The 26403-nt window shown below is 44.0% G+C and overlaps 1 protein-coding gene across 4 annotated transcripts in view; it reads right to left on the minus strand.

The window, feature by feature from the left end:
* Nucleotides 1–1241: 1241 nt before the first annotated feature.
* Nucleotides 1242–26403, minus strand: part of SMOC1 (SPARC related modular calcium binding 1) — a 130067-nt gene continuing 104905 nt past the window's right edge. For 2 of the 4 annotated variants that reach the window (XM_066321337.1, XM_066321335.1), the window contains exons 9-13: nucleotides 26107–26189; nucleotides 22276–22381; nucleotides 11578–11825; nucleotides 4542–4592; nucleotides 1242–2805 (exon numbers count right to left, since the gene is read on the minus strand). In XM_066321337.1, coding sequence (XP_066177434.1) covers nucleotides 2789–2805; nucleotides 4542–4592; nucleotides 11578–11825; nucleotides 22276–22381; nucleotides 26107–26189 — 505 coding nt within the window. In that variant the 3' untranslated portion in view covers nucleotides 1242–2788. The remainder of the gene's footprint in view (nucleotides 2806–4541; nucleotides 4593–11577; nucleotides 11826–22275; nucleotides 22382–26106; nucleotides 26190–26403) is intronic. The other 2 variants (XM_066321336.1, XM_066321339.1) reach the window with 2 other exon arrangements.

The raw sequence follows: 26403 nt of genomic DNA on the forward strand, positions 1-26403 counted from the left end.
TAGCAACAGGAACACCCACAAGTACCAGAGTTAACCCACAGCCACCCCTTGTCTGCCTTCCTTGAAGAACTGACCCAATTTTAGTTGCAAACCACATGTAAATGCATGCCTTTTGAAGGGGAAGGACACAAGGATGAGAAAAAGGAGGTCAGCAGAAGGATTTATGTAACAAGCAGGAGTGGTGACTGGCTGGTTTATTTCCAGAAGAAGATGCAGTCAGTTTTAGCAGCTCAACAGTCCCCCCGCAATCCTGTGGGGCATTGCCCAGCCCCAATGCTTGGCTGATTGAATTCCTAGAGGCATCTAATTGTCTGTTTCTGCTGGATGTAACTATACATTAAAAAAAAAAAAAAAAATCCCCGACCAAACAAAGGAAAATCCCACCCCCAAAAAACCCCAAACCACCAAACACCAACCAACCCAGCAGCCAGAACTTTTAATTCCTAAAACTAGAATATTAAAATGGAGAGGGCTTTTTATACAGTTGGTTTCATTCTTTACTCCCTACAATAGGATTAGTGAGTATGACATGGACATTTCTAACTATACACTAAACCAAATTATTTCATCACACAAAAGATGTGCCCAGGGCATTAAAAAACAGCAACAACAACACCCCCCCCCCCTTCCACAAAACAGAAACAACAAAAAAACCAAACAAAAAACAAAACCAAAAAAACCAACCAAACAAAACAAAAAAAAAGCCAACCAAAAAAAACACAAAAAAACAACAAAAAAACCACAACCCACCAAAAAACCAAAACCAACAAACCAAACAAAAAAGAGAAGAAGCCATCAAGAAGGTGGGAGTTTGCAGGCCAAAAAAGCACATGCATTACGTGTAAGAAACCACGAAGATCCAGCAGCAGGATCTGCTCTTGCTAAAGAGGTGACGTCTTTATATTATGATGGTATGATGTACACTTCAGATATTACCAAAGGTGTTTCCAACTATGCCATATGTTTTAATTAGCTCCAATATACTTCCCAGAGGAAGAGTTATTGCTACTGTTAAACAGTTATTTATAGAAAGGCTTGTTAGTTTTTCTCTTAACTTTCCGTTTTGTCAACAGGCACTAACTTACTGCATCAGGACACTTTTTTTCATGATGCATTCATCTCATGCTATTTTCATGATGACATAATGGAGTGAAGATGTATCATCTGTGTTGTATCATCTTTTACCAAAGCAACAGAGCCTTGAGGGATGAGTCCAGTTTCTACAACCTATTCCTCAGCAACTTATTACTGTTGCAAGTAATTGATGGTGTAATCTCATATTAGCATGTCATTTCATCACCTTCACTCCAGTTTCTTCTAACAGGTTCTTGGTCCAGAGATAAGTGGCAGAAGGATCACCAGGTCTGAAGTGGGAGGCTGCTCAGAATAGGCAAGTGCTGCCAGTGGTTGGAAATACACAAAGCACAACACTGCATGTCCCATCACACCCTGCCCAAATCTAGGACTGCTGTTATGGGCACTGCTGCCAAAGAAACAACTTTGGTAAACTGCTAGTGGTTGACACAGCCCCTGTGGCTTCCAAGAACACCAAATTCCTCTCTCCAAGCCTTCACTGCTACTGCTACCCAGTGTCACAGTACCCAGGAGCTACTGGCAACAGCAAATCAGGCAAGTGGGCAGGCACACCACTGTGCAGGAGGAGAGCCTGGATTCACAACCACAAGAAAAGTCACTGCTGACAGACCTTCACCAGTGACCATGGCCCAAGCTGTACTGTTGAAACATAAGTAAAGCAGACTCTTGGGGACCAGCAGCACGACTGTGTCTGTCTGCACTGACAAGTATGTCCTTTGCTCTTCAGCAAAGCTTAAGGCAGGCTAATGCTGCTTTTAGCAGGCTTCTCAAAATGTTTACTGCTCTACAACATACAGATGAACACTCTGTTGGAGCGGAAGATGCAAGACTTCATTCTACTGACTCTAATAGGCCTATGGCTCCCACATCCTTCCTACAGCTTTAGATTCCAGAGGCATGGCACATCTTTGCTAAGCATGTTATCTGAGCATGAATAGCAATGCATTTGTATTTCATTTCTGCCCAACTTGCAACAGGTGCACAAACTACTTCTGTACATCCCTAATACAACCCTTTTCTATCCCTACTTTAAGCAGTTTTGCACCAATACTTACATGAAATCTGTGCTCTGAAAAGCCCAATTGCCTGAGTTGCAGAGAGCTTTATGGTGAGAAAAGGGGTTCAGCTGCTCTCAAGAAGCATTTGGAATCCCGGGCACTGCGAGCCCATCTGCAAGAACAGTTCATGCTGATACACAGACTCCTTTCTGCATGGAGGTGCTGTTAAGGCTAGCCACTGAATGATGGTTTGGTGGCAGAAATGCATTACTATAATCCATTAAATGCAAAGTGTCCTTTTAACCCTAACAGCCTTCAAAAGCAAAGGGAGGAACAGAACAGTGACTCCAACCCCTGTACAAGACAACTGTACAATTTACATATATATTTATATACAGTATATAAAATTCTTTGAGTCTCAGTGAACTCAATTTTACATCATCAGTAGCTGTTCCAATTTTAAAAAGTCATGATACTGCTTCCCTCCACTTTCCAAAGTATTAGATAATGGCATTGAAAAGCAATTAGAAACAAACCCAAACCAATTATTTAAAAGTGCAAACATTCTGGGTGCCACTTCTGCTACACTGGATGTTGCTGATGCTTGCTCACAAGCAGCAAGGTGTTTGTCCGTCTGTCACTGGATCTTTTCTTCCTTTGGGTCAGCTCCTGCCTTCCCTTCTTGTCTTCTGCTGCTACACCAGGCGACCTACTGAAAGAGTTGGGTAGGGTGGGCAAGGAGGGAAAAACAGAACAGAAGCAGAACAAGTAAGGGAAAAAGGCAAATTAAAACAAAAAGAAACGTGACTGATAAAGATCCAGTATAGCCTCTGCTGATGCCATGGCCCCAGAAAGCTGAGATCCCAGAGTAAGTGTGAGGCTGAAAACAACCAGGGGCTAATGAAACAGCATTGCTGGAAAAAGCACTGAATGAGTCACATGGAGCCCGAGGGACTGACATATTTTTAAACACAAAACACCACTTTCGTCCCCATCCCTGGAAATGGACATGCAGTCTAGGGAAACAACTGGTCCAACATCCTTTGCTCTTGCTCTTCTGCCTGGCACAACTGATGCAGAAACCCACTGCTGCCAGGCTGCCGTGCCACCATCTCCCCATCAGCCACAGCCAGCTGCCTCCTCCAGTAGACAAGCGGGTCTTGGAGGAGGCTTTTCTTCAGAAAGCTTTTGTTAAGCCCCTCACCAAAGGTTCTGAAAGGACCAAAGCTCTTACGGGATCAGAGGTAGAGCTCTGTGGATTAATTGCAGGTGAAAACATGCTAAAGAGAAAGAAAAGTAGAGATTTGATTTTCAAAGAGGGGAATGGTTACCTCACTGGGAGGAAAGGCCTCACTGGGATCAGTGCTGATCAACATGCCCTATCACAGAGGGCAAATATTTTTAAATGAAGAATTATTTCAGATAGCCATATTTGCAATCAATTGCACAGCTCTGCAAAAGGTGCCTGCAGTGCTCAGTGACCCGCTCATAAACACAGCAGATTGTTTTCCATGTCTGTAAGTGCAGTGCAGCACGGGAGTGCAGATGAGCTGTCCTACACTGAGCACTTTGAGTGACAAGGAAGGGGCTGAAGCCACAGCAATTTTTCAAATGCCTCTGCTCAGCTTTTAGCAGCAGGCAAAAATCAAGTACACACTCAAAATGGAGGACATATGGAGGAGGAAATATCACATCATCAACGTACAAGGTGTCGTTGATCTTTATCTTCATTTTTCTGCTCAGCCCATCTCACCAGGACCAGCTACATTCCCCAGAAAGATAAGGAGGACAGCAAGACGTATAGGAAGACTTCTGGCATTAAACAAATACACAGCCCAGGTCTCCTCAACACAAAAGGTAGTCTAACCAGACATATGTAGGACAGCTACAGAACAAGTGGAAAAATATATGGGCAGGGGGGAATTTCTCACTGCTTCCAACAATCCAAAATGAGAAGTACCCAACAAATCCATGAGGCAGCAAATCTAAGAGCAAAGCAAATGATGTTGTTCATGCTTGATGAAAGGGTCTGCGTGATTCAATGCCACAAAACATGAGGGAGAGCAGACCTTTACCACGATAGAGAAGTCTTCATGGGAACTTGTCCGTGGAGTAATGTAATGTAAACACAACAAATCACCTACGTTATTAGATAGAAGCTTGATAGAAGTAGGAAGAGTAGGATAGGAGAGTTGTCATGCCATAGCTGCGTTACCCTATTCTAATTCCTTGGTCACATATAGTCTGTTCCAGCAAAAGAGACATAAAGCTGGACTTTGAAATGATGCAATGGTGCTGCATGTTGGTTTATTTAAATCTCTTAAGAACAACTTTAGTTTCCAGCTGTTTCTATATTGCCATTCATGAACATAAGAGAACAGGGGAGAATGAATTCTGCAATACATGCTTATCACAGGAAAAAAGAAAACATTTTGACAAGATACTCACTGAAAGGGTTAAGGCCTTGTCTTTTTCCATTGGGCAAACTGCTCAGGCTACCTGTAAAATCCAAGAACCACATTAAAGGAAGTAAATTCCATGGCATGACAAAGGAGCCTTCCTTTGTCTGTTGCCAGAGAGCAGGTTCAAAGCACCCCCTCTGAGCATGCTCACAGCAAGTCCTGCCAAGAGGATTCACATGCAAGAGTCTAACCAATGTGCCTGAGATGAGAGATGTTAAATACCTGGTGTTGTAGCAGCTGAGTATCATGAAATCCAGAGGTTTTGCATTGGCAAGAAACAACAATCACAAGGTTAAACTGAACAGTGGAAGGAGAAAGAAGAAAGAAAGGATGCAACTAGTATCATGAAGTTTCCCCAAGAAAATAAAATAATGCCGTGTAGAAAGGGGGCAGCCAGAAGAGAGCGATGGTATAGGCAATACAGACAGCCCAGGTTTATTAAATCTTTCACTTGAATCAAACAAATGAGTGCCTAAAATCAACGACCTGAACTTATACGTGGCAGAAGGGCAGAGCTGTGACTGCATTATGAGATAACAGGCACACATACCCTACACCAGATGGAGCTCATGGCAAGGGCCTCTGCACTGGGTACAGACAGCTCAGGGATTACAGAAGCTGTTGAAAGCATGTCACACTTCCTGTGAGCTGCTTCCTCTGATTTCAGAGGAGGGATTAGCTGAAAATGGGAGCTCCTGCTCCCAGGCAGCAGCAGTAAGCCTGTTGTCACCCTCCACTCCAGCCTATGGCTTTGATTTGTGCATGCACATGACCTGACTGCACAGCTCACTCTGCACATCAAGCACTCAACTGCACATGCTGCTCTGTATGAGCAGAAACAAGATAGGCAGAAGCTCAGAGGGCAGGGGCGAGGTGCAGGAAGCCCCAGGGGCCAGGAGGCTGGGCTGTAAGATGGGAATGGAGCTGCTGGGAAGAAAAAGCCAGGGGGAGAAAAAGGTGGTAGTGGCCAAGGCTGAAATGGGTCACAAAGCCCAGCCTGTTTGCTTTAGAGAACACTAATAAGATAAACTGTGTAAGCACAGTAAGTTATTCCAGCCCAGTACCAGCCACCTGCCCTGCTGGGATCAGCAGAACCACAGCTCACTGATGTCTGTGTGTCAAATGTAGCTCTGCTGCCATGGGCAGAGGCCCCACTGCCAGGGCCAGAGGATCTGCCCGGGCTGACGGGCACTCACAGCCTGGGCCCTTCTTGGGTGGCTGCCAGGGCCCTGGAGGGCACTGCCAGGCTGTCCATCACTGCCCTGGCTGGCAGCCTGGGGAAGCCAGAGGGCATCCAAAACCCCTCCTGCCTTCAACACCAGTGTGGGTGAGCCCGCAGCAGCGAGCTGTGCATGAGCACCACCCATGTTAGCGAGGAGCTGGGTGAGCACTGCCTGTCCTCGGAAAGAGGCGGGAGCTCTGTGTGTGTACGGAAGGCAGGAGCATCCCCCCGCCATGGCTGGTGTGCTCGAGCACATGGCCCGTGCAGCCGTGTGGGAAACCATGCTGGGCTCTTCCCCTGCCACCCTGTGGACACAGGGCACCACCTGCAGCTGCCTGCCTGCCACACAAACCAGGCCAGCCATGTACACCTGTCAGAGGAAAAACCCTGCCACAGCAACACTGCACTGCTGACAGAAGAGAGGGAGGAATATGGCAGGCAGTGACTGTGGGTTCCTAACATATAGCTGGGAAGTCCTTGGGTATTATGGGGTAACATCCCATCATTTGGCATGTTTCATAAAGCAAAGTATTTGCTCATCCTCAAAAGCACACTGTCTTGGATAACAGTTCTAGTCACACTGGATTAGGTCAAGTGTCTTTCAAAAGAAAAAGTCCCAAGGAAACCCCAGCAGCTCTTCATAGGAAATTATTATTTCTCAGACATACTGAGAAAACCTTTCACCTTCTGAGGAGAGAAACAGCCTTGTGTTCCCAATACAATACTGATGTTCTGATTCATACTCTCACTAACTTTTGTGAAGATTAAAGGCAAATTACAGCACCTCTACAAAGCTCCAAAGGGGAGTATCTGAACAAGACAAACAAAACCAAACACTGAACCAGTGCAGCTCCTTGGATTCTAACCTAATAGCAATTAAATGTACTTTGAAATTACTTTTTAATTCCATTATTATCTGGTTACAGTTTTCTCATGACCACTCAGATCGTTATTTTCTATCATCATTGGTCCAGAGGCCTTTCCTAGGCGACTGCTCTTTGCCACCTTCTCCCACATAGCAGCTTGTACAGTAATGATATAGAGCAAGTCAATCCCAGCCTCCCAAGAATGCAGTTACTTCTGAAGATAGCAACAAGAAAGGTCCAAAGCATGACTGAATGAAATCTGCTGTTCAGCTTGTCTGTCTACTTTTCCTTCTTTCTGTAACATTTCCTCAGATTCAGTAGAAAGTGACATTCTGTTAAATTACACACACATACACTTTTTAATTAAGATATTTCAATCCTGATTCTGGACTGCACTCTTGGTGGCTGGGTTCCACCTCAGACGTCCTCATGGCCTGTGAAGCATGCCCAACACCTACCATCTGACAAGCTCTTGGATAGCACAGCAATCACAGGATCTGAGCTGGCAGAAGGGAACTTCCCGTCAGCTGGCAGAGGGACATTTCTTTGCTGCTTATTCCCTTAGCTCCTCTTTGGGCAGGCACAAAATGCTGACTTTGTCTTCTGAACTTGAAAGAATACAGAAGTAAAACTCAACTCCAACATTTTGCAGCCAGCACAGCTAGCGCAAGCCTCCTCAGATCAGCCCTCCTCTCCAACATCACTGGATTCCAATTAATCCTGGGTTCAGTAACTTTCCAGCAAAGCTTTACAGTGTGTGTCTATCTCCTCTCAAGGATCCTGCCTTTTGACTAATGCAGAGAGATACATTTGTTCTTTGATCACAGATGATTCCCCCCTTAACTCAGGCTGTGCAGACTACGCTGAGGAATGCTAACTTTTAACAGGCTGTAAATCAGTCTGTTTTCCTTCCACAGTTCCTCAAACAATCCTAGATCAAGTGATGCCAGAGACTGTTTCTGGCATACTCCAAGACAAATGTCTTGCCTGCCTGTTCTGCACCAATTTAAGAAGCCATTTGCAGGCTTCAGCAAACACTCAAGGGCTGGCTCTTATGTGACTACTCCATTCTGAAATCCAAGAATGGCATTTTTCCATATAAATGGCCCCGGATAAAAACAAGTCTGGTTTAAAGAGAGGGACAAAAAACTGTGCAAAGTGGCCACCAGACCTAGCAGATTTGCCAGCAGCTTTTTGGGTCACTATAAGGGTGGAAAAGAGGAAGGGTTTCTGATAGACTGGGCAGCTATTTTCCTCACTGGAGAACCACTGGTTGGCAGTACCCACATATTAGGTTACCACAGATATAAAGAGACTGCTGAGGAAGGGAAGAGAGACACAGCTATGCATCTCAAACAGATTTAATTCTAAGCTGGAAAGAGCTCAGATTCAGGTTTCTCCTTACAAATATCCCAGCTGAATCCCCACATATAAATCTTATTTGGACTCTCTAGGTCCCGAGAGGCACACAACAGTAGTGTGTTATCTATGCTCTGCGTTTCTTTTAAGCAGCTCTATTTCCACGTTTGGATGGAACTGCCCACCAAAAAAAAGCAAAACACTGACAAAAATGCAGAACACTTAATATCTGTTTTCCTCAGCATCCCAGATACTACAAAATTTGTATTATATTTTATTTTCAAAGCCATTACAAATGTTGAATTTGCCTAGCAAGAGGCATGCTCACCTGGAATGATGACCCACTTCATTTTAGTCCTTACGCTACTGGACACCCAAAGAGAATTTGGACCATCTGAGCTAAGTTCACTTGTAATGAAGTATAAAAAGGGGAAATTATAACCTTCCTTGCCTCCCTACAACCCCTCCTCATCCCAGCTAGACCAGAAGAACCTTTCAAATAAAGCTTTTGTTGAAACAGAAACACTTCCATGAAAAGTTTTGTTTTCATCTGACATCATCAGTTTACAACTGAAAGTACATCATCAAAAAGGTTTCCAGGTAGCTCTTGGCTTGAACCCACAGTGACTCAAATCCAGCAGATCTTTAGAGGCTATGGTACAAAGAAAGACAGCAAAATACAGGGACTGACTACCTGCATCTATGATCAGGACAAAGGAAAGTTAGAGAAGGGGTAAGATGGCAGAATCATAGAATGATTTGGGTTGGAAGGCATCTTAAAGTTTTTCTCGTTCCAATCCCCAATTGTCCAATGGGCAAGGACACCCTTCACTAAACCAGGCTACTTAGAGGCCCATCCAACCTGGCCTTGAACGCTTCCAGCAATGGGGCATACACAGCTTCTCTGGGCAACCTGTTCCAGCCCTTACCACACTCATAGTCAAGAATTTTTTTCTCATACCTAATCTAAACCTACTCTCTTTCAGTTTGAAGTTATTCCCCCTTATCCTATCACTCTGCTCTTGTAAAAAGTTCCTCTCCCTCTTTCTTATAGGCTCCCTTCAGGTACTGGAAGGCCACGGTTACATCACTCCAATCTTTCTCTTACAGGGTGAACAATCCCAGTTCTCTCAGCCTTTCCTCACAGCAGAAGTGCTCCAGCCCTCTAATCATCTCCTGGCCCTCCTCTGGACTCACTCCAGCAGGTCCTTGTCCCTCCTGTGCTGGCACCCAGAGCTGGATCAGCACTGCAGGTGGGCTCTCAGCAGAGCAGAGCAGAGGGGCAGAATCCCCTCCCTGGCCCTGCTGCCCACGCTGCTTTGGATGCAGCCCAGGACACGTTTGGCTCTCTGGGCTGAGTGCCCATGGCTGGGTCATGTCCAGCCTCTCACTCTCCAGTGCCCCCAAGTCCTTCTCAGCAGGGCTGCTCCATCTGCTCATTCCCAGCCTGTGCTGATATTGGGGATTGCCCTGAACCAGGTGCAGGACCTTGCCCTTGGTTGTCTTAAACCTCATGAGATTCCCATGGGGCCACTTCTCAAGCTTGTCCAGGGCTCTCTGGATGGCATCTCATCATTTAGGCATGGCAAATGCACCACTCAGCTTGGTGCCATCTGCTAATTTTCTGAGGGTGCACTCAATCCTACTATGTCATTAATGAAGATATTAAATAACACAGATCCAGTATGAACCCCAGGGGACACCACTTGTCCCTGATGTCCATCAGGACTCTGAGCTCTGGATGTGACTGTCCAACCAATTCCTTATTCACCTAATAATCCAACCATCTCTCTCCAGTCTAGAGAGGATTTGTGGGGGACCATGTCAAAGGCAAGGATACTGACTGTTTCTAAATTTAGCAGTTCTTATGAATAGTAAGTACAGAAAACATCATCTACCACCTCACAACTTCATGAATTCTTAAAAAAGATCCATTACAAACTTGCCTACTGCACCTCTGGAGCACTCTCCCTCTGTTCTTTCTTCCATGCCAATACCTGCTCTCTGCACTGTCCCCTGCACTGCTTTTTAGTCCTCAACATCCTTTAACTTATCCCCTTATCTTTCATCCTCAAGGCTTGTCAAGTCTGTAGTAGGTATGTGGAGCTGTATGACAGAAAAAGATCAGAGCCCCTTTTTGACCACAGTCTTGTCCTCCTCATACGAGAGAAGAAACCATGAAAGGTCAAGGCTGTATTCTCAGCAAACAGTTGGACAATCAGGCATTCACAACAATGTCTTGCTGCCTTCTTTCCCCTTCACATGGGCTCAATGTTTCACATTTTCTTTCTTCTCTCCCTTTGATTTTTTTCCCCTTCCATAAACTAAATTTTGAACAGTCAGTTGGCCAGGGCAGCAGATTCCAGAGAGTCTTATTCCAGGCCAAATAGCAATAAAATCCATTTGGTATATTAGTCTTATTGGGAAGGTAATAAAATTAAGGATTGCTATTTTGGTATGTCATTCCTCAGTAAGGTACTGATGACTAAAAAAACACCTCCACAGGGCTAGGAAGCTGAATGCTTCTCACAGCTGACAAGTAATGCTATATGCTTAGTATGGTAACTAAGATGTTTGCAAAGCACCTAGAAAATGCAACTTCCCAACACCCAAATGTACTGACTCCCTTCCCACCTGTCCTAAACCTGAGAAAAGGACTAAGGAAAGATTATGATGGGAGAAAAAAAGGCCACCCTTCCCAACTACCATGACACTTATAACAACAGCTGCCTGCACAGCCAAAACACCTGCACAGGAAATTAGTCCCCTGGAATCTCCCTGTTTGTCTTCTCCTGCCAAGTAAGTCTGACCACAGTCAAGAATGACTGATAATTATTGAATCTGTGTTAAACAGTTTCAATTCCTAAAATTTCCAAAAATATCAGCTTGGTTTGGGTCCCAACAGATGATGAGGTGAAGATGAAAAAAGGAAGAAAAGGCCGCAGGGTGGGTTGATTGCTCAGACGCTAAACAGAAAGGAAAAGAAGTTATTCACATGCCTTATTTCTCCCCCAATCTCAAAGTACTGTTTATTCTGAAAAAGGACAACAGTACAGCCCTGTACTTTCTTTCTGAGTTGTTCTCTTTGCATCATCCACTCTCCTGCATGCTGAATTTAGCAATGAAAAAAAATATTATTTCTGTTAGTAAACAGGGTCTCCAGAGAAGGACTGGGTCTGTGCTGGCTCATACATCATCCAACCTGCACGGCAGAGACAACAGAATCTTGTTAGCAGGGTATTACTCAGAAGGGGCCTGGTCTTAACCACAGTTTCCAAGGACTTCAACAGTACAAGCAGAGCTCTGGCCAAGAACTCTCATCTATTGTCCTGTTTATGTACAGTGCTTAGCACAGAGGCCTGTGATAAGGCATAGAAGATGGAGCCATAACACAAGTAACAACCTACATTTGAATGGCAGCGTATCAATCCCACTCATTTGCTCACACAAACTGTGACACTTTTGATACAGCTGGGAGAAAACGGATTTCTGAATTTGCTGTTAACTCAGTTTTTATCTGCCATGTTTTTCTGTCAGTTTTTACTGTCATGCAATGAGGAAGAAAAGGCACTCACCTCCTTCCTTGCTGACTCCCAAACACCCTTTCAGCTCCTGAAGCGAGATTGACTTGTCCTTGTTGAGGTCACAGTAGTCAGTGAAACGCCGGGCACATTTCTTGGGCTTGGCTTTCTTCTTCACATAACGTTTGAAAGGCTTTAGCTCCCGCTTGTTGATGTCATTGCTGCTGTTGTTGTCCAGCTGGCTGAAATACCAGTGCACCACTCGCTCCTCTAGTGTGTGGCTGGGGTCTGGCTCTGAGAACCTGGGACAGAGGAAACACAGGCCCCCGCCAAGGGGGTGCTCTCACCAACACTGTCAAGCACATACTGAGGAGCAAGAGCTGCTCATCCAGTCAAGCAAGTGCTATGCTGTGTTCAAAGTAAGCAAAAACCACGGGTCTCCCAATCCCCTCGTTTTAGCTGAGCTCTTTTGAGACAGATGAACTTTTCCCAAAAATGTTCTTTTGCATTAACTAGTGAATTGCCAAGAGAAACTTGGAGCCTGATACCCTCAGTAGCTCTGGTTCTCCTCGCACCAGTTGCTGAAATCCCAGATTTGCCTCATCCCAGAATAATCATCATTAGAGGGCAAGAGACAATCTCCCTGGTTCTTTTAACCCTTGGGCTCCCATTCAAATTACCAGCAAGTGAGCCACGACTGTCAGCTGTCATGGTAGTTTCTGTGACAGTAACATCTAGACTTCAGAAAGGGAACAAATTAATTTAATGCAAGACACATTCAGTATTTGAAAATGTCCTTGACAAGATACAATATTCTCCCTGTATCTGTTTATATAATCTGAACTCCTCTGCTGTATTTTCAGCATTTTTCATGCTTTTCACATAGCTGATTGACACATAAGAGTTCCATAGCAGATAAACACCACAAATCCATTAAAAGCAGTACTACAGAGCTGGCAACTTCAGTTTGTTTCATTTCTTAGTAATTGTGGTATTACAAATTTGATGCTATTTGACTCATATTTTCTTTCTGTAGACAACAACAATATCAGAGAGGAAGAGAGAAGAAAAAAAGCAGGAACAGCAACAGCTACAGACACTCAAATATAGAATGCTGCCTTTCAACATCATACCATCGCTGAACAGGCACTGTTATGTCATACCATTTAAGCAGTGTGTGCCCTGCAGCAGTAGTGGGAAAGGGGGGGGTCATCCTCTGGGATATTGAGAACCAAGAAAGAAACTCTTTCTAAGCTAGTCTGTCTTTTCTCCATATGATGAGCATGCTTTCAGAGAAAGCTGAAAATATGCTAAAATGAGGCTGAGACCTGAACCTTTTTTTCCTTCCAAGAATAAAGCATTTTAGTGCATGGAAATTACTGGATAGGTAGTCAGACATGCTACACTGGCACTGATTGTTCTGACTTATTCCAGGAGACATATCCAGCTGCACAAATTTCTTCTCCAGGAAGGAGAGAGGAACAGTTGCCTGCTGCAGGCAGCCAGATTCTAGTGTGAGTTTGGGGCATTCTAGCTGATGGAGAAATATGAACCCGAGTATCCTATAAAATGCTCTCAAAGACTGCCATTGACCTTGTTTCAGAAACTAGTAGGGTCTATACTTATATGGTCACTGAATTTTTTTTTTTTTTTTTGTTGGGAACTAAGAGAGAGAAAATTCTTTTTGACTTTCTGGTGTGACCAGTTTTGCCTTTAAAATGCAGCTACAGAGCCTGAAAATACCCCTCACATACACTAGCCCTATGGTAAATTAAATAATTCATTATAGGGAACCTGCAGCATGCAGAAAATGAGAACTGGACTTTAGGTAGAGAACTAAGATCCTCATTAACCTTTTCTGATAGCTTTTACAAATGAGGATAGAAATTAGAAAGGTAGCCCTTATCCAAAGATACTTGAATCCTTGTAACAAGTAAACACACCTAGTACAGAGAGGCAGATAAACTGCATAACATTTTCCCCAGGGTTTTACTTGAAACTATTTCCTTCATTTAATTCTTAACTGAAAGGCAGGCTGGCATTCAGTCACAGCATCTGGTCAATGTACAATGGGATAAACACTGCACAGTAGGAAGATGGGGTTAGCAATTAAGTCTGGCTTAGTTTGGGGAGCCAAAATACCAGGTGAACACCTGGAATCACCTATAGACAAGCAAAAGTTGCAAAATTCCCCCCAGGAAGTTAAGGGAGCGTCCTGATTTTCTAAACTGTATGCAATGACCAGGATGGCAGGAGAGAACAGAAACACATCCTGAGTCTTGTTTTTATGACATTTATTAACATAGCTATTGGCCTCTCTCCCTTTTGGAAAAAAGCTGGCTATCATTTGAAGACTAGCATGTTTCCAACAGCCTCAGAGGACTTCTGTATTGCCAGGGGCAATACTCTGCCTTTGCTGAGATAGAATAATAAAACCTGAGCTTTTGCATGTGAGATTTCCCTTGTTCACACCTTGGCTTGCCCTCATTTACTGAAGGCCCACAACTAGAGAGGCAGAAATGGAGAAAATAGCAGAGCATCTTAGAACCAACAGCAGAAAGACAAGAGACAAGAGCTTCTCACTACCTACTGAAGAAGCACTCAGAAGCAGGATTTTAAAGTGCCTCTTCTCCAGGGGCACAACAAAGAGGAGCTCTTATGAGTTATCAAGGAAGGCAACATGGCTCTCTTCAGCACTTCCACAAAGAAAATGAGGGACATTCACAGGCTAATACAAATACATTGACTCATGAGGTGAAAATAAATCAATCTTTGCCATTACAAACATGCTGAGAGCTCATGCTGAAAACTCCAGCATGCTAATAGAGCTGAAAGGAATTAGTTTAATGGCTTTGACTTTAGGAAAAAGGAAGATACAGCCATTTCTGAGTTTTTACCACTTTCTGTTGGCTGGCTTAGCGGGATTGCAGTTCCTGAGATGGTTGGTTGCCTGCCATCTCTGGTTATCATCCAGAATCCCAGCATAGAAAGCATTCCCATCATCTCAGGGCAGCCATATCTCTCTGGCTCATGAAATTCCATTATACATTACAGAAGGGTGAAGTTACAATACCATATATAACTACCCTGACTCTGACCACTGCCCGTGCAAGGCACTTAGGCACCACCCATGAAACATGAATTCATGAACTCCACAGCACTGCCAGGCCACCTAGCCATGTGCCATGGCAGCAGCTGTGCCTGCCGGCTCTGCTCACACAGGTCTGGGGCTCTGATTGCCCTGGGAGCACAGCCTTGGCGGTATGCCAGGGGATTGTCCCTCCATTTCCTCCCCATACTACTTCAAGAGAAGTAAATCAGCCCTCAGATATAAACTCCATTTATTGGGCCACTTCTCATTCAGACCATAAAGGAAACAGAAAAACCAACACAGAACACAGCTGTCCTGTACATTCTCAGTTTCCAACATCTCTTGCTCTAACACCAATCACACTAAAACCCACTGAATTCCAGTACCCCACTTCAGTGCTGTAGCAGCTTTGTAAGACACAATAAGAACAGATAGTACCAAAATGAAGACAGCTTTCTCAGCCTTCTTATGTTGACTGCATTACACTTTTCTGCCTAATTGTTCCTCTTTAGCACACTGTGGGAAAACAATCAGTCCTAAAGAATGAACACTAGGGGAGAAAGGAGGTCTGTGTAAGCTGATTTTCCAAACGTAACCTGCTGTTGCTGGACTGCTTTTGTACACAAGCCAGCAAGTTTAGCTCAATTATGTAGCATAAGCCTACCAATATTCCAACAATGAAGAAAAGCATGGCCTCTCATTAACAGCCTAAGACAGCAAATCAGCTCCCAGCTTTCTTAAAAGTTTGTTGGCATCAAGTATAGAGTCTTCTCCAAGTAGGCTCTTGCTCCTCCTTCTGTATAATGTTCTAAGAACTCCCTCATAGCAGAATATTTATTTCTTAGGTGGCTTATGCTTGGAGATATGTGTGTTAAGGTACTGCAACTTTTAACAATGAACTAGGCTTCCAGATGAGGCACATTTCCACAGAATATCTTCACATCATCTGGTGTCACTGAAGAACACAAAGAGCCTGTGCAAAATCACAGACATACACTTTTGTAAGCTGCACTGAATGCTGGATTGGAGAATGACTGCCAAAATATCAAACACGCAGCCTGAATATGCACTGTGCATGCAATCTGTAATGTTTCTCAGCCCTCGAGGCCCGCTGTGAGAAAGGAGCAGTTAGCTCAGTGTGAAGGAGCAGGGAAGAAGGTGAGGAATACAGGCTAAAGTATACAAGAGCAGCAAACGTGAGACATGACTCCCATACAGAACCATGAACAGTGTGCAATCACATTATGCTCCATAGAACTGGGCAGTCAAAGTATAATATATGCCACTAAATTTTACTAAATAAATTGAAGTGTATTCCTATCAAAGCTGGTCCTTTGCTCCCTGAACATCTGCAGCCCCACTGCACAGGCTGCATGGATCCACAGCACTGTTGCAGTGACAGAGAATCCTAATACAAACTACTGCTTGGACAGAAAACAAGGTGGCAATCTCTGAAGCACCCATCAAGTATCTGTTTGAAGACTTAGAAAATCTAATCTTTTTTTTTTTTTTTTGTACTACAAACTTTATGCAGCTACATCAGCAGCTGAGGCAGAAGGATGGAAGGGCAGTAAGATCAGCCCATCATCTAGCTGGACTGCAGAGCCTACAAACCAGAGAAACCTATTTCAGGATGAAAGAACACTGATGGACAAGCAAATGCTACGGAGTGAAAAATAAATTATTCCAGCTTTCATTCCCAACACACACAAGGTATGTTTGTGGTCAGGACATCTAAAGGAGTTAAAGCTGTAAGTTTCAGTGACTTGTAAATATTTTGCAAGGATATATATACCTTGCTTGGTGCTCTTGCTGAATGAAGAAGGGATGGAGAGTGACTGACTCCTCCAGTCAACGCCAATGACATGATGTCCACCAAAGTGCCAGCACTAAGCAGTGGAAAGCAATCAAGTTTAACAAACTGAGGTAAAATTCAAAATAGTTCTTGCTCTGCTTCCACTACTTATTCCTATTTTGTTATTCTTTACAGTTGCCTGAAGTTAAAGTCTGTAACAGCAGGGCATGGTTTGAATCAGAGAGGATTACTATAACGGAATTGCAAAAGGATCCTGTATTTGTTTTATTATTCCTCCTTTCCCGTAGCCAAGGAATCAAGAAGTCAACAAAAAACTAAGCTGTGTTCAGACTAAACAAAAGGGTACTACACAGTCCAAATTCATTATGGGAAGTGCATAATTCCTCTACATTTAATACTTATCTCCCCTATTACAGGCCAGTTTCTTTCTCTCTTCAGGCTAAGTTTATATGAAATATTATTCTGAACACAATTTTTTAAAAGATTGCAGGATAAATAATTTAGAAGGTTAAAAAATTACCTCTCTTCCCTCCGCATTGACTGTTCAAAGACCCTCCTCTTACATGAACTCTCCTGTATCTTTAATTAGGCTAGAACTTCCATTAGAGGACAAAGAGAAGCTGGTATCCAGCTTCAATTGAAATGGAATAGGAGTTGAGCATCAACTTTCGTGCACTGTTTAAAAGTGTCAATCTTTATTAAAACATGGATTGGCTTCAGAACATCCTGCAGATGTGCTGAGCTGTGCTTGCCTGCTTCAAACCATTTGACTAGAGCATATAAAAGGAACCTCAAGGCCACTTTCTGGAGTACTTTTTGGGGCTATTACATGGGGAATAATTGGCAATGTTAAATTAAGGGACGGATAGCTGCTGTGTTACATGATAAGGGTGGCTGTTGTAAGCTGCCTGTTTACCTCGAATTGCACAGGGCAGTGATAGTTTTGCTGATAATGTAGCAAGCCATGATGCACACATTTTGGCAACTAAAACTTATTTCTGAATTGGCAGGCATCAAAGAGAATTTCTCAGATAAGGGAAACCCAGGCTGGGATTCCCTTTGATTTAGTTTAGTTTAGGCCCTGTGTAATATGACTATATGAGAATTAGAAAGGAGACTAAAATGTAGTAAAGCTAAGTCTAAATTTTTAAATGCTCTTCCTATTATATAGTACTCACTTATGAGAAATTTCAGCAATGTGGTTTTTTTTTTCAGTAAGAATACCAAGTACTGGCTAATAAACCAATTCCCTACAAGTGCTCCCTTAATTACTTTGAGAACATAAGAGTAACAAGATGTGCCTTGGAGTTGTTACATAAACTTAAAATTAAGAATGAATTTTACTGTACACAGATTTGCTGTTTCAAAACTCCAAATGAAGTCCATTTGGCTATTATGTTGTAATATAAACCAGGGCCATGACTAAGGCAAGTTCTCATCTCCTTTACATTATTGTAAAGCAAGAGTAACTCAATTAAAGTCAATAACTTTGAACTTCCTTAAACAAGACAAGACCTATAAGGGATTACAAGGTTGTTTTAAGCATGCTCGGTTAAAGAAAAAAATGAAAGCCTAATTAGGTTTTGCTTACATGGCCTGCAAGAATCCAAGCTGCTGCTTCACTTTCCTGCTACTAGATTGTTTTTGTGGGCAACTAAGCACAACTCTATGTAGTATTTCAAATGCCTATCTCTAATTTCTCCCCATGCTTCTCCCTCATCACCCCACTCCCTCCTCCCTGTCCACCCCCCACCAAAAAAGGCTAAAATGGATATTAATTGCAAAGACACTCAGAAAACACGGAAGTTTTCACTCACATATCCAGATTCAGACTGAAGGCAGCAGGGTAATCCAATCTGCTTTCCTGTATAGCATACCCACAGAATGTGAATCAAATTATTCCAGGGACATAACTCAGGTTTGACTAAAGCAAGTCTTTCTGAAACACATCAGGCCTAAGATGAAAGCCTCAGAAAGAGGGAATCATTCATGTCCCTCATGACTTCACTCTGGCTTAGAATTGCCCCTGCTTTAAAGAAATTTTGATCATAAGTTTGTTTATATTGAGTTAATCATGTTCTTCTCTGCTAGACTTAAGAGCCTGCAGAACCTTTGTCCCTATAGAGATACTTAGATTTTACAAAATCAACTTCTAACCTTTTTTTTTTTTTCAATCTCCTAAGGAAGTCTGACCTCCTCAAGACTCTCACTGTTAAGCTTTTTTAGTCCTTGACACTTTGGAAAGGCTCTTCTCTGCCTTTGGTTCTTTATTTTATTATTGATACTAAAGATGCATACTGTATACCTGTATCATCTCTCTGCTGCCATAGAGAAACAGGAATACTTCATACATGTGGCTCCTCTGTTTGGTTAAAATATACACAATACAATATACAAGACAATATACAGCTGACATGGGGGTACAGCTGCAGTTTGCCTGGCCTGCCTCCTGCATCAGGCATAAGCTTTGCTGGGGATATGTTAAAAATTCAGCCTGAATAATGGGATGCATTTGCTCAAAGTCTAAAAAAGGCCCAGAAGTATGAAGTGCTGAACACTGAAAGGAGCAAAAGGAGGAAGGCTACAGTGTCTGAATACAGAACCTGTTCTGTCATCATGATGGCATCAAGATGAAGAAGAGCCCACAAAAGTGACACTTGTCTCACAAATAAGAAAACTAACATTAAAACTTACATGACTGATATGAAGAAATATCAGGTAGTCAGATCTCTAGCTTTTCTTTACAACATGAACTTCTCAGTAAATCTGGGCCAGAGAGATACAGGATAAGTGCTGGCACAAATGCAGTTATTTTGTTAGTTGTTAAGGATGAAAATTAATTAAGCATATAACTAATGCAATAGGTAAAATACCCTTTCATCTTGGAAAGGAGTTTTCATTGACAGTATCAAAGTCAAGTTAGGTCACCTAGACAATTTCAGATATACACAGAATCATAAAGTTGCTAATTGGAAGAGACCTCAAATAGAATTGGAAAAGACCTCCAAGATCACCAAGCCCACCTGTCGACCCAGCATCACCACCAGGTTCACCACTCAATCATGTCTTTGAGTTCTACATCTGCATGTTTTTTTAACTCTTCCAGGGATGGTGATTTTACCACTTCCCTGGGCAGTCTGTTCCGATGCTTGACTGCAAAACATTTTCTATGAAAAAGTTTTTCCTAATATCTAACATAAATCTCCCTTGGCACAATTTGAGGCCATTTCCTTTCATCCTGTCACTTGTTACCTGGGAGAAGAGACCAACCTCCGCCTCACTAGAGCCTCCTTTCAGGTGGTTGTAGGGAGAAATAAGTTCCCCCCTGAGCTTACTTTTTTCCCAGGCTAAACACCCCCAGCTCCCCCAGCTGCTCCTCGTAGGACTTACTCTCCAGACTCATCACCATCGTCATTGCCCTTCTCTGGATCTGCTCCAACACCTCAGTGTTTTTCTTGTACAGATGGGCCCAGAACAGGATTTGAGGTGTGGCCTCACCAGTGCCAAGTGCAGGGGGACAATCACTGCTCTGGTCCTGCTGGACACACCATTGCTGACACAGGCCAGGATGCCACTGGCCTTCTTGGCCACCTGGACACACACTGGATCATGTTCAGCTGCTGTAGACCAGCACCCCCAGGTCCTTTCCTGCCAGGCAGCTTTCCAGCCACTCATCCCCTAGCGTGTAGCACTGCATGAGGCATAGTGACCCAAGTGCAGGGTCTAGCACCTGACCTTGCTGAACCTCATAAAATAGCTTTGGCCCCTTGATCCAGCCTGTCCAGATCCCTCTTGACCTTCCACAGGTCAATGCTCCCACACAACATGGTGTCATTTGCAAACTTGATAAGGGACACTCAATCCCCTTGTCCAGGTTGTTGAAGATGATATTAAACAGGGCTGGCTCCAATACTGAGCCCTGGGGAACACCACTTGGGACTAGCCACCAGCCACTGCCTAGGTCCAGCCATTTTTTACCCAGCAAATAATACACCTGTTCACACCAGCAGAACTCACACCTTGGGCCACCTGGAAAGCAGGACTCATTGCACAGAGACAGCTTCCCATCCCCACAAACCAATATGAAATACGTATTGATAAAATTTTTATATAAATATCAAAAATTCCCTGAAATTACTTTAAAAAAAAGTCCCATCATGGCCTGTTGGGTTGTAAAAGCTTGACACATGTTTTTTGGGGTACACACTTAGTCTAGCTGAGGTCTATGGAAAATTAAACCAGGGCAGTTATCTGAATTTAATCATGGCTGTGGGCAAGCAGAGTATTTGGGTGGTAGCAGTCTTTTGCCTTACCAAGGACAGCCTGCTAAAGGATTTAATTTTCCCCTCGCAATTGGGCTGCTGACATTGGAGTGGAAAATAAATCAATGTGACGACTGTGTGAAGAGCTGGGCAGTGAAAAATTCCACCAGAAAGGCCTCTATTGAAAGCTGAGAAATACACAAAGCTTGGGGAACGTTAGGAAGCAAGCCTGCTGGTTTATAGAAGTGCAGTGGGGGCATACATCTCTGGTCTCTACAACATTGGTTTATATTAAGCTTTATTTTAAGAGTGATGATTACATTGGCTGTGTTTCAGTCCCAGTGTCAAAGATGCCAAATAAATATCAAATACTCTCCAGGGCTTCCCACCACTCCTACCCACTGCATTTGAACCATGCAAATTAGACAGAATTGACATTGGAATGCTTAAGTCTGGGAGAGAACGATGTATTTCCCATCCTTGGGGCATTTTTCATCCTGTTTATATGAACACAGACATGCCAGGCACATAGCGCTAATTCAACGTGTTACAGAATATTCAGCATGCAGGCACACATACGAGTCACTGGCCTGATTTGTCAGGTCTACATGTGAAGTTAAAACTGTAGGAATTCACAAGTAGTCCATTCTGAAGCCATGCTACCCAGGACCTTGAATAGTTTTGAATAGTTAAAAGATGGCACTGATTCCTTCTCCAACATGAAAGAGGAAAGCAGGAGATCAACATTAATGTCAACACATTGGAGGAATACCCATAGATGTAACACATGTGCACAGCCACGTCCATCTCCAGACCCTATGAACATGAGCACATCAGTCATTGGGCCATCCCTGCAAACTGTCCCAGCACTGACTCCTTTTATAGTCAGGGAAATCCAGAACCACAGAAGCCTTGCCTAGCTGAGGCAGTGTAGCACTTTTTAAATCCACCACGGTTCGTTCGCAATGGCCTGTCCCAAGGCAGGGATCTGCTGTTATCAAGCAGGAGGGGGAGACACAGCCTCAGCTTTCCTCCAGTTCTCCAGGAACACAGACTTCAGCCCACTTCAGCCCCTCTTGCAACAGGCTTGACCTGTTGCTCCTTCCAAAAGGGGTGGACACACAGCTGGTCAGAAGGGAGGGCCATGAAAAACAGCTCCTCTCCTCATCGGCAGGCTGGCTGCAGCTTCACAGCAAAGCCACAGAGCTGGTCCTGCCAAGAATTTGCTTCACATTCTTCACTCCCTGTGGTAGCCACTAGGCCACACGGTCTTCTTCAATCCATTTGCATTTTATTAGGTCTTTTCATGCACCAAGGGACAAAAGAACAAGCCACTTCCTCCCACTGAGCTCTCATTTCACACTTCAAATGGGCTATACTAACCTTTATGGCGGAGCAGCTGCCAGGGAGGAGGGGTGGGAGGAGGCAAGCAGCGCTAGGATGACAGGACAAAGCAGCTTCAGATCCTCTCCCAGCAAGCCAGAGGAACCCAAATCAGTCAGAGCAACACCTTTCCCGCCTGTCCCCACCTCAGGGGCACCCAGAGCTCTGCAGCCACCTGGGTCCATGCTTTCTGGACTCACCTCCCACCCCCAGTAGGTGCTGCTGAGTTAATAGCCTGTACCATGTCCGTAGTCAGAGCATCAAGTAAGCTGGTAATAAATTCAACTTTCTTCCCTTCTGGGCAGCCTGCAGAAAGAAAAGAGGAGGTTTAATGCAAGAACACACAGGCTTAGTCTCCTACCCCAATTCAGCAAGGCTCAGTCAGAACCTCCTTTGTTTTTAAGACAGCAACAACCATCAACATAGTCCTGAAGGGAAGGCAGAAGAATCCCTCAGTGGGTTTCTCTGCATGGCAATTTGTCGTGCAGCTTTTGTCCAGGCACATGCAGGGTCATCAACAATATCTGGCAGGAAGACTGTGTGGTTAGCTTCATGGTCTCACCCAGTTCTCTACCAGCAAAACCGCAGGGATGCGCTGGAAGTGCCTGGCAGACAGGAGTTCCCATGGTGACACTTGCAGGGAAGTTTACAAAACAATTCATTACCTCCTGGATCATCTTCTGAGGCAAATGTGGCTGTTCTGAGGCCCTAATTGACAGATTAAAGTATCCCAGAGCACAAGGCAAGGTCTGCTGCTCACACTCTCCTCTTCAGGCACAGAAAGCATTTGTCTGCCAGCACCTACCACAATAATTCATTCTTCTCATGATGGCTCAACGTAGGAAATACGTCAAACTGAGTTGGTATGTGGTAGTCATCCCCAGTCACTGCTGGCTTAAGCAGGACAAAGTGGGTTGAAGATCAGCTTGGTAACCATTTCCATTACTTAGTGCTGAGGCCATCTAGGTCCCCACCATCATAACCACAGACTGACAGAGCCTCCTATCCTAACCAGTGCCAGCCTGTTACAGTGAAACTCTCCATCTCCTCACCTTTAAAGGCAATTTATGCAGTTTCATTGCTGCTTAAAGTAAGCTTTATTTACTACCCCATGAGCACTGTGACAACTGTTCAAGGCTCAAATAAGCTAAGGAACAAGGAACCAAGAACAGGTGTGCTTAACTTCAACAGACTACCATCAAAAGTGTTGTCCAAAACCCATCACCTCTCATTCAATTGTCTCCTCTTGATGTGACAGAGAGGCCATCACCACATCCCTTACCTCTTTCCCCAAACCACCGTGCACTACCAATTATTCAGCTGATTAGAGCAGCAGATGTCAGCAAACAGCATCCCACAGCAACACAGAGCAGTGTCAACACTTTCTGCTTTTCTTGAACAAGCAAAGAAGAACATGTACCACAAACAGAGCACCAGAAACTTACACTAATCCCTTGACAGCTGAAAGCAGCTTGCAAATTGATCTGACAAAAGTCTCTCCTTTGCAGTATTACAGGCTCTGTCCTCTGCAATAGCTAACCAACACTCCCTAGTCTGTCTCCGTATAATGTACACTACATACATGAACACCCCTCAGCACTCATTTGGCATATGGTCCAGAAAACGTCAGCATTGTAATGGGTAAGCTGCTATTGCAGCCAGAGTAGACCACTCACTTAAAGGAGCTTTTTGTTGAGGTAATGAAAAGGCTGAAAAACTATTTGCTAGAAGTCATCTCCCTGGGCTCTCAGCATCTCACCATCTGCAGGAATTAGCAGTTTGCCATTTGCTATGTACAAGTAACATTTTTCTTCCTTCCATCTTTTTTACTTTTGGCCACAGTCATGACAGGTTGTGAAGAGAGTATGTGTAGGTGTGCAAGGATTTGAACTTATGTCTTTCCCACCTGGGCCTCTGCAGGGTCTCTTCATACAGGCCAAGAAATGCACTGCCTGCAGCACTGAGAGTCTAAAGGATGGGCAAACCTCTACAAGAGGAACAAAGTAAGGGGTCCCCCTGACAGAACTGAGTGCAAATGATGCCAGCAGTCTCAAATTAAAGCAGGAATCTTTTCCTGACATTCAGTTCTGCTAAGAAATGAGAGCAGGAAAAAAAAAGAAAAGAAACATTCTCTCTCACCCCCTACAGTACTGGCTCATTAGTGTATTGTTGCATACAAGAGCAGCTAATCAAACCCCAAGACTGTATAAGTTCATGCAGCACAGAATTTCTCAGTCAGACAAAGCATGATCAGATCCTCTGTCTCCACATCTCTCCCTAGACAGGGGTACTTCCAGTGATAGGAATCACAGAATCACAGAATGTGGTTAGGATTAAAAGGGTTAAAGATCATCCAGTTCCAACCCTCCTTCTAGGGGCAAGGATGCCATTGACTAGATCAGGTTGCTCAGGATCCCATCCAACCTGGCCTTGAGCACTTCCAGGGATGGGGCATTCAAAACTTCCCTGAGCAACAATCATACCAACCAATGCAGCCAAACACAGAGCTTAAAGTTTACACAAGCACAGAAAATTGGCTTGAGCTGAGAGAGCAACTCTCCTGCAGTTTGATATTGGGACCAGACCACTAAGCTACAGAGCATCCTGTATCCTCTTCCGCATCAAGCACTTCCTGTCCCCTTGTCTAGCTTCAGTGGAGAAGGAAAGGTAGAAGGGAAACAAAAGCAGTTTGTCTTCTTGAGATCAGAAATAGAACCTCAAAGAAAAAGCCGAAGCGCAAAGGATTTTCACAGAGGATTTCTGGAGAGACAGGGAAGGAGTGCAAGGATAGGCAGTAAAGCAACGGGAAAGGGGGATAGGGAATCGAGGAAGTAAGGTTATTCCATCTTAGTGTGATTTCCTAAGGAAATGAGCCTTAACGTAATCCATTTAGCTGGCTTCCCTCCCTTTACCCCACAATACAATATTTGACCCAACTGTTCGATTTCCTTTGAATGTGAAAGGGAGGCAATAGGAAATTTTTACATGACTCATGAAAATGAGGAGCTGCATGGAAGACAGCCCTGCTGAGGGCAGAGTTGCTAAGCAGAAAGATCTGGGGTCTGAAGTCAGGAGCCAGCAGGACAACAATTAAGAGACACCCAAGGCAGATCTGGAACAAATCTCATTTCCTTTGCTAACCTGCTCAGGAACAACTCACTTTATGCTATTCACAGAGTGTTATGCTGACCCAGAGTGAACAGCTATTTCTGCAGAATTACTGGTGTCCACCACTCCCTCACGGTGCAGAGGGACCCACTGAAGCTTGTGTTTTCAAGCGGTCTTCACCCAGGAGAGCAATGGTTGACCTGCCAGTGAAGGCCCCTCACTCTGCTCCTTAGGAAAGAGCCAGAACATAAAAACAGAGCACAGGCAGGTGGGATAGCATTTTTAAGAGCTGCACCAACACCAATGCCCAGCACGTGTTCCTAGCAGAAAAAAGGGTAGGCAAACAGCAAATTATGCTTGTCACTCTGTTAAGAGGGAAAACAGAATATAAAACAAGGAGCAGTGGGAAATAAAATGTATCCCAGGCAGAAAATGAGGAATGAAGTCCAGCTAAGTGAGAAGCCACCATTAGGTAAGGGACCTTAGTACAGTGTGAGTGTTGTCCTGCCTGGTCCATGCAGTCAGTGTAAGGGAGCACATCAGACCACTGACAATTGGCAGCTGTATCCCTTTTGTGACTCAGGAAGCATCAGGCTGCTGGAAAGCCCTGCTAAACAGAAATAATCTTGTCCTGGTCAGGCTTCAAGGAACATTCAATGTTGAGCCCATTCCTCCCCCAGGGTATCTCCAGGCATCCTGGTTTCTCTCCTGAAAATTCTAACCCCAGAAATGTTTTCAAGGGGCAGACAGGCAATAAACACACTGAAACTGGAGGTGATCTTAAAAAACCCCACAGAATAAACCCCATGGTAAAGCATGCACTATGAGGAACTCAACTCATCTTCTCAACAATATTCTGGCCTCTCAGGAGTCCCAAGGTGAAACAAGGTAAGAAAGCAGAGACAGGATCTTGTTCCTCTAACCTGGAAGTTCTCTGTCCTTGAAGGGATCATCAATCTCTGTGCTCTTTGATCTGGCATCGCTTTCACACACTGGGGTCTCGTACCTGAAAAAGGAGAAGAGCAGAAGCTAAACTATGTAGCATAGGTTTAGTGTCATCACATGGTCACTAATCACAGAGTATTCTGAGCTGGAAGGAACTAGCAAGGATCATCAAGTCCAAGTGAGTGGCCCACATAGGGACCGAATCCACAAACAGGACATTATAAGCACTATGCTTTCACCAGCTGAGCTAATCTCAGGGTCAATGGGTTGTGCCT

This window comes from Sylvia atricapilla, chromosome 6 (assembly GCF_009819655.1).
Source record: "Sylvia atricapilla isolate bSylAtr1 chromosome 6, bSylAtr1.pri, whole genome shotgun sequence".
NCBI classification, from domain to species: Eukaryota; Metazoa; Chordata; class Aves; order Passeriformes; family Sylviidae; genus Sylvia; species Sylvia atricapilla.